The 11,135-nt window shown below is 37.7% G+C and overlaps 2 protein-coding genes across 2 annotated transcripts in view; one reads left to right on the top strand and one right to left on the bottom strand.

The window, feature by feature from the left end:
* The window catches only part of LOC140931077 (immunoglobulin-binding protein 1-like), a 14,541-nt gene extending 7,816 nt beyond the window's left edge, over nucleotides 1-6,725 (bottom strand). Inside the window, exons 1-9 of the mRNA XM_073380817.1 lie at nucleotides 6,590-6,725; nucleotides 5,113-5,225; nucleotides 3,758-3,842; nucleotides 2,851-2,904; nucleotides 1,468-1,599; nucleotides 1,110-1,166; nucleotides 893-962; nucleotides 551-639; nucleotides 40-87 (exon numbers count right to left, since the gene is read on the bottom strand). Of these exons, the coding sequence (XP_073236918.1) occupies nucleotides 40-87; nucleotides 551-639; nucleotides 893-962; nucleotides 1,110-1,166; nucleotides 1,468-1,599; nucleotides 2,851-2,904; nucleotides 3,758-3,842; nucleotides 5,113-5,225; nucleotides 6,590-6,700 (759 nt within the window). The 5' untranslated portion in view covers nucleotides 6,701-6,725. The remainder of the gene's footprint in view (nucleotides 1-39; nucleotides 88-550; nucleotides 640-892; nucleotides 963-1,109; nucleotides 1,167-1,467; nucleotides 1,600-2,850; nucleotides 2,905-3,757; nucleotides 3,843-5,112; nucleotides 5,226-6,589) is intronic.
* A 59-nt stretch (nucleotides 6,726-6,784) lies between these two features.
* On the top strand, nucleotides 6,785-9,873 carry LOC140929703 (protein FMC1 homolog). The gene is made up of 3 exons (XM_073379427.1): nucleotides 6,785-6,884; nucleotides 8,409-8,552; nucleotides 9,078-9,873. The coding sequence occupies exons 1-3, from the start codon at nucleotides 6,816-6,818 to the stop codon at nucleotides 9,174-9,176; spliced, it is 312 nt and encodes a 103-aa protein (XP_073235528.1). The 5' UTR covers nucleotides 6,785-6,815; the 3' UTR covers nucleotides 9,177-9,873.
* Nucleotides 9,874-11,135: the final 1,262 nt, after the last annotated feature.

The following is an 11,135-nucleotide window of genomic DNA, read 5'->3' as shown; positions in this document are numbered from 1 at the left end:
ACTATCATCTACCAAATGATACAAACACAAAAAAATTACCTTAATCATTTGCCTTGTTATAAGGATTGGCTTGAAAGCTTGTTGAGACTAAAAAACAAAAAAACACAACGTATGTATAGCATGTAGTTTACACTAAACACGGTAGTTGGATATTCTCGGGCATTCTTTTTTGTGTCCCTTCTATTTACAGTCTAAACTCAAACCTGGTCCTTCCCTTGTATTAGACAAGAACAAGAAATTATAGATGACATCAGCGAAGCTCCCCATCCCTCCCTTTGATTGAGACTGGGAACAAGCCCTTTCCCCCCAGCAAATTCTATATAACTGAAGCTTGATTAATAGAGGAACTGAAAGCTCTCCATATTTTCCAAACAAAGAACTCCTATCTCTCTTTCTTAACTTAATAAAAATCAAGATGTAACGAAAAAGCCTATTTTGCTCCAAAAAGTGGACGTCCTCCACAGGACACCCAGATTTTCACCTGGCTAAAAACTTCCCCTTATCCCCCCAGCCCCCACCCCCCCGCGCCGTCAAGCCTTTCCACATGTACCTTGGTTGTACCAGCTGTGCTTTCCTGTCTACTGTTATCTGCGCCATTTCTTTTGAGAGTTGCCATATGTTCTAGAATCTCTATTTCACCTGAGGATTTAAAATTAAGGTAAAGCTAAGATTGCTGAGTTTTTCAAGGCTTCAGTGTCTTACGATAACTTCTTGGATGATACGATATACTGTATGGTACATTTTCTAATTAGCTACTAGAGGTCATCTCCGTCTGTATATTATGTTAAATATAAACAACTGATATTTTTGTCATTATAGAAGGTACATCCCAGCTATCTAGAGGCTAGCTTCTGCTCCTAAGGAAAGTATACAGATCATATATTCAACTTACTATGCAGACTTGTGATGTGTTCCACGGCTTTATTTACCCAAAACTTTAACAGCAGAACATAGTAGTTTCTCTGTGAAGACAAAAAAGATTTATCACATTTTATGACATACAGTTTACAAAAATAAACATTCCAATTATTAATCTTGATTTTTCAAACATCTGAAGTCATTTTTCACTGTTTTAATCATTCTTTCATGATCAGTTAAGTGTGGAATACCTGAATATCCTCATCTACAGTAACTTTTGATGGATCGCTGATAAGTGACTTGAGTTCCTTCAAACACAAAAAGTGGACAGTCAGCTACAAACAGTATTTCTTCGATCTAAAAAAATTTTCAACATGAAACGAAGGTGACGTGAGCTACAGAAATTGTAAACCATCAATGTACAGTACCTTAATTCTCAATAACTACCAGACTGTAAAGCTTGCAAAATTGACAAAATCTATTTCTGTACTTCTGATCTTTTTTGAATGCAAAATTCATGACCTCAACACGAAACACGGGAAAAAATTCTACCTTATTTCACCAGTCTCAGGTCACAGAGAAATTATGTGACGAAAAATTTTCCGCTACCTTAAGTCTTCTTTCTTGTTCTTTTTGTTCTTTGTATCTGGCTATTTTTTCTTGACGACTGTTGGCCATTTGGCTGATACTTCTGCTGTTTGGTTCAACTGAACTGGAATTTTCTGTGTACCTGGAGAGGTCCTGAAAAACACAACAGAGGATTAAAGTAAGATAGCATGCAGTAATAACCTGTTAAGTCCTTAAAACGTTTTTCATTTCACTCATTTTTTTAATTGGTCTTTCAAAGATTACAAAATTATTTTCTCACTACCCACAAATACAAAACGTCTAGACTAGTCTAGACGGACAGTGTCTATAAGAAATATATACTCCTCCCTGTCTTCTCAGCATGCAAATGCACAATATGTACATATTTCAAAGAACAAAACCTCTTTATACGTTGAAGATGATGCAACTTGTTTATCACTCTCACTGACATTCAAAAACCTCATTAAGGGCTGGAAGTAAGGGGGCTTATGGAAATATGGAAGACTTCCCACGAGAACAAGTTTGTGGGTTTTTTTGGAAGGAGGGGAGGGAAGGATTAGGACAGGCTTATCAGGAAGATTTTGAAGTTTTAAGATTGTCCAATTCTCTAATGTAGTTGTTAGCTTGTCTCAAAAAGTGGCAGATCAGAATCATAGCCTCTCAGTTGATTGTACATGTAGCACTGATGGCCACATAAGGAAACCATGTGTTATTCCAGAAAACAATATCCTGACTACGGTATATCATGACTATTCAGTTCCTAATGAAACTAATCAAACAATAATAACAATATTATTATTAAAGTGAAAAATATAATTTAGACCTTAAGATGCGACAACAGTGACGGCAACATGAATGTCAAAAGAGCAACTGGATTAGCAAGCAAAACAACACGAATCATGCTTTTTGTACATTGCTTTGCCATCACTGCACAACTGCGACATGAAATTGCCTAATTTCATGCTTTATAAAGGACGTAATCAAGCAATCTCAACATTTTCTTTTTCTTTCTGAACTTGGATAATATGGTTCTTGGGTATTCAACTCCGGGAGAGTTCGCCGACATTTGAGTAATTGAGATGGAATAATCATGATAAAGATTTTAAAAAATGAGAATTCACTTTTTAGGCGGCATTTTTGCTGCCCTTGTCATCCTCTGATTTTAATAATAATTGTATATTTATAACCACGCTATTGACCATTTCTTGGGAAAATTTCTGACAACTGCTGGGAAGCATGGGACAAACAAAAGAGAAACCCCTTGTCTCGCACATCCACAGGTTGATGCACAGTCACTAATTCCTCTTATTTATGAGCTCCAGTCAAAGAAACATGCAAATAATTTTGCCAATAATTGCATTAACTTGGCTAAAAATAAGAAAACAACTCAGGTAATATACTTACAATGTCTGTCACTCCATAGTTTCTGCATCTTTTCAAATAATCTACAAAATATACCTGCAAAGGAAAAGCATAAACAAAGATGTCATCAAACAAAAGCCAAAATGATACAGAAAACGACATTTCAAGGGCTGAAAAAAGTGAAAGAATAAACCCACTTGTAGGGAACCTATGAAACAATGTAGATAACATAGCTAAGCTCTGAATTGTCTTAACTGGCCAAAATAATGGTACATGCAGTGATTCTGTTACAAATAGTTATGGTGAGTCCCGAGACTCATCTTGTAAAAAATCATGAGTCCCAGTCCAGAAACAATAAGTTTCAGTTTGAAAAACAGTGAGTCCCAAATTGAAAATGCTTGGGCCTTTTTGCAATCAGACAGTTAATCTGAAAACAGACCCATGGGCGGATCCAGGATTTTTTTTAGGAGGGGGTGCACTCGTCTCTTGCTCTACTTTAACACCAATAAACCACATAGTTGTATTAGAAAACCGCAGGTCATCTCAGGGGGGGGGGGGGGGGGGGGGGGGGTGGGCCCCCCCTGCACCCTCCCCCTAGATCCGCCCCTGAGACCGCAAAACTCTTTATACTGTCTTAAGTACAGTTTACTAAAATTAAAAGATAGTCCTTCTATTTAAAGCACAAAAAAGACTAAAATAAATATGCATCGTTAAATAACAAACACAATAACAGCCACAGAAATCACATGAACAATATATTCTACAAAAACATCTTCAGATCAATTGATTGATCTTTGCGTTCTACGGGACACCTGCCATGAGTTATTTTGCATCTTTCCAGGATCAACAATTAAATTCCATGATTTTCCAGGCCTTGAAAATGAAATTCTTACATTTCATGACTTTCCAGGTTTTCCATGATCTGTACAAACCCTGATTTACAATATACCTTAGAAATATTCAGTATAGTCAGTCTGTCAGGGCTCATTTGTCTGAGAAACAAGTCTCCAAGAAATGCAGGCAGCAACAGAAATCTAAAAAAAATTAAAATATTTGAAAGAGTATCAGTTTTACCTTTCTGGAAATTCATAAGCAGCTGGAAAATAGAAAGGTGTCTGAATAAGAATGAACCATTTCTCTCACAAACCCGCCTCAATTAAAAAACATACAGTCAAATCTCAATGTATGACCAGCTCTTACAACAAATCACTTTTCCAAAACACCAAAAATTTACCAAAATTAAAGGGGGGAGAGGGTACACACAATGTAGGTGCTTCCTGGGAGACATTCATGAATTCTAGAAATATGGAACATCCAAAAAAAACATGCAAGCATAGCTACAACCCCAGATAAAACTGTTGAGACACTTTCAAGTATTTTGTAATAATTCCGCACCATACTATAATCTCCTCTAAACAGAACAAAGTCACCCCCTTCCCTAGTCCCTCTCTTCAAAGTTGTTTTTGTCTAACAGCTCACATCTGCATTTCTGGTGTTACTGCAAATAACACTGAAATTAACCCACCCATGTAGGGGAGAGGAGAAATTGTGTTTCAGTTTGTGACAGTAAGCATATTTGTCAGGACAACTGCAAAAAAATATTTTTGTAGTGTGTCTTAACAGGTTTTGTCTCAGGTTGTAGGTAAACACAGCAACAGAAAAGGCTAAGTTCAGTTTGGCTGTATTACTAACTTAAAAAACAAATTTGATCAATTTTTGTTTAAACTGTCAAAACTTGTTGGTTGGTCTCTTGGTATTTTGGGTAGTTGCCTTTTGGAGGTTCAACTTTATCAAAATTAATGATTTCATGAAAACTGCAGTATAGAGTGTTTTCACTCACATGGCCAGCTTCTATGCAAATTCGTTGGAACAAAAGAAATTGTTTGCATATGAAAAGAGTTCAACTCCCAGAGGATTGGTTTGGAACACAAACATGGCTGCCATTTCATTGTTTTGGAACACCAATATAGCCGCTGTGACATCGTGTGAAAACACTCTATTACATGCTAGAGCGGTTTTCATTTGAGTGTCGAAAAGTAATTGGTTTTGCACTTTCTACACGATGCGATTGGCTTAAAAGATTCGCGCCACCTTTTCCTCCAATCAGAAGTAAAACCAAAGCCAATTGTGACGCGCTCGCATGCATTTTCCCACGCTTTGCGTCAGCCACATGTAATTACTTCGAGTTTTGATTGGTTCAATGTATTGTCTGTGTCCTATGTGATTGGCCAGAGTAATTACTTTGGTTTTGGTTTTACGACACTCAAACGAAAACCACTCTATGTAAATCCAGACCTTACCTACCTCAACTCAGATGTGGGAACTTCAGCTAACTCTTCATTTGTACTGAACAAACCTAAGCTATTGACCATCTCAGTAGCACGCACAAATTGATCCACTGCTGTAGTGACCTTCTCCTGCAAAAAAGGAATTGATAGAGCGACGACCTTTAAGTGCATGAAGCCAAACATAAATATCAATTGGCCTCACTACTTTCCCCATAGATGAAACCTTAGCAAGGATGTCATTGTCAGTTGGTAAACAGCTTTTATAGCCAACTAAGCTAAATCCCAAATTTGGCAAAGTGAGACAAGTCCCAACCAGGGAATTCCCAACCAAGTTTCCTGATTGGGACTTGTCTCACTCTTCCAAATTTGAGATTTTTGTGGGTATTCTTTAAATACTCTAAATATCCAAAAATGGGAATCTGCTATTTTTTCCTGTGATACCTGTAGGACAATTTTTTCAAGTAGTAACGACTGGTTACTTTTCCTGTGTGACTGGCTAGCTTCTTAAAGCCTTTACTTATTAACATTCACTATACAAATAATTAAAAACAAATAACATCCTTTCAAGGAGAAACATCCAAAAGGGCCTACACACCATACTACACGTCATACTAGGGATGCTTAGACACTTAGTCCTGAGCTAAAGAGCCAGTCCTTTTTTTAAAGCTTTGAAAAGCTGTTCAAGATACTGCAAAATTCCAAAAATAAGCCCCTCATTGTATAAGCCCCTCCAAATATAAGCCCCCCTAACCCGTAACGCAAAAAACCCTCCGTTAAATCACCCCTCCAATTATAAGCCCTTCGGGAGCTTGTACTTGGAAAATTGCCCTCAAATACAAAGTAAAACAAAGCAAAAACGGTAAATTTAATTCCAACTGTAAGGCTAGCCTAATCAATTTTGAAACGCAAATTTCTTCCATAGATAAGCCCCTCCAAAAATAAGCCCCTCAATGATTAGGGTAAAGCCCTAGAATAGTGATTAGGGTATAAGGTAATAGATCATTTCGCCCCCGAGTCTTTTCGCCACAGTTACTTAGCAGGCGCAGATCTAGGATAAATACTGACCGAGATCCTGAACGAGGGGCTTTGGGAGCAAGCTTCTAGGGATTTTAACCCCCTAAAATTCCCTTTTCTGGGTTTATGATTCATTGACGGGGGGCATCTAATGCCCGGAAATTGGAAAAAGAAAACATCTGTTCAAACCATTTTCAAGATTTCAACTTGGAAAGTTCTATCATTATTGAAAATGTTCATGTGAAAAATCTGACCCATTACTGTAAAACGGTGGAAACCGGCGTGGATCCGCGCCTACTTAGCCCCTTATTTTCAATACTAATAGCAAATACAACTCGGTGTACGGGCCCCGTACGAATAGCCACTGGGTTTTAGTATTAAAATGCTGAAACGAAGTGCAAGTTTTACATTTTCATTCCCATTTTTTGACATTTTAAAATAGGAATACGTATGATATTAACGTACATGTAAGATACTACCTGAAATGCTTCTGAATTGCTAGGTTCATCACTGTCTTCTATCTGACAATGCAACAAAAATCCTTGTTCAAAAACATCTTTCAAAGAGGATTCCTCATCAGCAGCGGCCATTTTCTATTTCACCTTTTCTAACGACACAATGATAACAGTACATGACGTATTCTTTTAGAAACAGCTATCCGCTGACTTGAGTATGCGTAGGCTCGGTGGTATAAAAATTTCTGGTATGGGATCTTCGCGATTGCAAGTTCTCCGAGGAATTTTAAGGGAGTTAAAGCTGTTATCGCCAGTTAAGGTAATTAAATGACTTTTAGAACATAAAAAATCTAACAATCGCGATGGCGTACTTATCTCTGATGGCTTGGTCAATTCCAAGCGTGTCCATTCCCCTAAGCATTTGTCAGGCATTTGTCATCTTCTCCGCCCTGGCGACAAGATGACAAGGATGAGAAAGGTTCGGAACCACTGGGAAAGGCACCTCTTCTTGATCTGCTATTATCTTTAGGTGTTCTCAACAACCCCCTAGATCCTGATTTTTGTAGCGTGTGCGATAAGAAGCTATTGCCGCTTGCTCCCCCTGGGTGGGATGGTGAGTCGCAATGATGTCCCCCTCTCCTCATTCCCAGTAGAGACGGTTGAAACTGTTCACAACCCCCCTGAAATACAGTAAAAACCCGCAACCAAGAACCTGTTAGGCTAAAATTTGCCAGTTTGGCCCCCTCTATACAAGAACCTGTTTAGTCTAAAATGGGCTATTGCATTTTAGTAAAATCTAGCCTGAATTTCATCCGATTACTTCAAGTCGTTATTAATCCCTTAAAGCAATCGAATGAATTTCAGGCTAAGTAAAATCCAACTAGTGGTCTATTATCAATGCTGCTTTCTGATTGGTTGAGCTACTAATAGGCTATATGTTATAGCCCACTAGTAGCAAAAAGCATCAGCTTTTTGGCGGCAAAAAAGATTAACGTCTGTCTTTAACTAGCTAAAATTTTTTTATTCTCAATATTTTTGACCAACTAGTTGGATTTTACTAAAATAATTATTCCTTTCGCCCTCATGGCCTCTGAGTCAATAACACATTTGGCCTTCAGCCTCATGGGCTATTGACTCAGAACCCATTCAGACTCGAGGAACAATTGTTAATAATATCCGCAACCCCCCTCCCCCCCCCCCCCCGGTTGGAACCATGGAATTCTCCAGGGGTAAGTTATATAAATTGAGGATTTCTTTAGGGGTTGAGTTAAAAAAATATGGAATTCTTTAGCCTGAGTATCAGGCGTATCAGGGGAAAAGGCTTCAGGGGTAAACCCATATTTTATGGAAGTCTTCAGGGGTGAATGCAATTTTAGCTAATCTTCAGGGGTAAGAAGAAAAGGTAATTCCTCAACCAGGGGGGTGCGGATATTAAATGCAATAGCCCAATTTGAAAGAGGTTCTTATTTTCTAAAAATATCTCTAATAAACATTCTGCACACTTAGGAAAATAAGATACCATAAATCCTCTATTGAGCCCCCACACCCCTCTCTAATAAGCCCCCCATTTTCGGGGGAAGAAAGTTAATAAGACCCACTCTCTTCTACCCCCCCCCCCCCCTCCCCTTCCCCCTTATCTTTCTTTATGTTGAACGTGTTGAACTGTATTAATCAGTCACAACTGTAAAACTTTGTGTGGACTGATCTGGGATGGTTTATTCACCAACTGGAAGTTTGGATTTGTTTTTGTTCTTCAGCTGCATGGCCTCCAACTTCTTGTACTTGAGCTTTTCCACTTTGTATTCTAGTTCTTTATGGAGACTCATTTTCTTATAATTTTCAGGAGCCAGTCATATCAACATTCGAAGGACAGTTCCTTATTTCGGAGTATCGTCAGTTTTCTAAGGCTGGGGAGACAGTGGCAAACATACTTTACTATGACAGCCTCTATTATTTATGCTTGCTGAAAAGCCAGAGAGAGGCAATGGTGAGTTGGATCAATTTAGATGTCTGGGAAACTACCCACCTACCCCTCCCCTAACCCAGCATTTTGCCCCAAGTTAGACGCAAATGTCAACGTTGAGTTAGGGGAGGGGTAGGTGGGCAGTTTCCCAGACACCTTAATTGATCTGGTGAGTTTTCTTTTTATGGTTTTGTCAATCAAAGTACATGAGTTTCGTTTTTAGTCACTTGAAAACCTCACAAGAGCATGCATATTCTCGACACTGTGCCCCATAACATTTCCTATGGTGGTCATAAAAATATGTTTAACAATGAAAGTGTACTGTACTTATTAATGTTGATCATTTTCTTTCTTGCTGATCATTTTCTTTTTTCTCTCAACTTCATGTTTTTAAAGTAAGCTTTGTTGCTATAGGGAGAAATTGAATGTTCTTCTCTGTCAATTTGAGTCTTTGCTTACACATTTATCTTTTTTTTCTCACAATTCTCTGTGCATGTGTTATGAGTGATTTTTAAAAGGATTTTTAAGCCTTTACACTTTATTTTACAGGGTCTTTTCTTGAGATACAAAGGAAGAGGAGAACGATCTGTGGAGGAAACAGCTGGCTTAGTAGGTTTTAAACTTCCTAAACAGTACCAAGATCCTTGAGATTATAGATGGAAACATACATTGGTGGTGTTGTTAATAATGAGCTATACTGGAACCACATCAGCACGTGTACAAGCAAGTGTTATAAGCTGTGGTCTCAAAGAAAGTCCAGAGAATTTATTGATCATTAAGAATAAGTGCCACTCAAGGACAAGAAGATGCTTCTTTCAATTGGCAGTGATTTCTGAAAATTACAAAAAGCAGTGGTATTTCCAGAAGGTGGCTAAAATGGGACAATACAAGTGACTGCTATTTCATGAACAGATAAATCGGCTTAACCTACATGTACCAAAGGAGATAAAAGGCAGATAGCAACACATTAATGGCAATCAACAAATAGTAGAGATTACTGCTTGATCAATCTTTCCTGCCATTTACCATATTTACCACCTTTCGCAAGTGAGCACTAAATCTCCACATTTGGGGTACTCGCTTACAAGAGGTTTGACCGTATTGACATTATCTTTAACACTAGTAATTATAGCCAAAGGTTATGGAGTGCGGGCGACAATGATCGAAGGTCAAAATGCATTTGCTCCAGGGCTGTGCTTTGCGTAAGTTTCACGTGACAGATGGTCAAAACATGCATCATCAGATTAGGAGTAGTAGGTTCAAACGCACGTGATCAAAGTGCATTCTGCGCAGTCCATACATTCTTAGTCGAAGTCCAAACGAATGCTGGCTACATACATGCAACGCATGCGTAATAACAACTTGAGGTTAGGATTGTGGGCTCCACTTGTCACCCGCAATAAATTACAGTGGAACTTGATAAAACGAACCTCTAAAACATGAAGACCTTGTTATAACAAACATTATTTTTTGCCCCAGTAACAATAAATTATATGGAAATAAACCTCTATTTAACAAAACCTTGCTATAATGAACAGATTTTGACAGTCCCTTGGCCCTTCGTTATATCAAGGTTCCTCTCTAATGAGTAAATTGAAGTCTTTAATAAAGACTCAACTGTGCCTTATTTTTCCAACCCACTTCCATGGGCTTTGGACATTCTTATCACAGATTCTTTCTCTTGCTTAAACAACAAAACAGACAAGGAAATGATACAGCTGGAATGGTTTTATTTTGTCACAATCAAACTCATACACTTCTAACCAAAGCTTTAATGAAAGCAGGAAGTTTCAAATACCAGAATGGCAACAGTGGCAAAAACATCACCTTAAAAATAATTGACTTCACGTTCTTTGAAACATCAGAATGATTATCCCAACTTGTTCACTTGTCAAACGCAGGCAAACTTTCCTAGAGTTTGTCTCTAAAAAATGTCCAGGTTTAATAAGAAAGAAAAATTTGTCGTAAATATATTGTTTACATACCCACAACTTGAAATTAGGTAGTTTCAATTCAAGTGAAAGTCATACAGTGACAGCAAAGAAAATGTACAAGTAGTGTGCTGCACTTGCAAAGTTTTTTACTTTTTGAGATTCTTGTTGCCATCGCCTTCATGACATCTTGGACTCTCTAGTTATAAGTCCAGTGAATGCAGTGGCCGATGTTCCAGTCCTAACTGAACTATCAGTGGGATGCCACTCTCAAAAATAATTCCTATCACAGTGCCTCAGCGTCGCAGTTGTCAGTTTTGGTCCAATGTTAGGGGAAACCAGCTCCCTTTTCTAGATCTGCCACTACAACTTTTATTATTACAAAATAAAAATGTTTATTTTAAAACAAAGCCTGTAACTGATCTTTTTGAAATAACAAAAGTTGAAAATTTGCGATTAATGATAACACTCATGAAGAATATAAAAGCTACTTACAAGTTCATGGAATAATAAAAAAAACTAAGCAAATCATAATTAGTAATTACGATTTCACATGTTATTATTTACAACCCACCTTCTGAAGAGAACCAATTTTTGCCATTTTTAAAGTCAAACATTCATTTAAACATTTTATTGTTTAAATGGATGTTTTAATTGATAATTAAAATTATCAATT

Source organism: Porites lutea, chromosome 3, assembly GCF_958299795.1.
Source record: "Porites lutea chromosome 3, jaPorLute2.1, whole genome shotgun sequence".
NCBI classification, from domain to species: Eukaryota; Metazoa; Cnidaria; class Anthozoa; order Scleractinia; family Poritidae; genus Porites; species Porites lutea.
The sequence above is the reverse complement of the archived record's forward strand: the minus strand, read 5'-3'. Positions and strand labels throughout refer to the sequence as shown.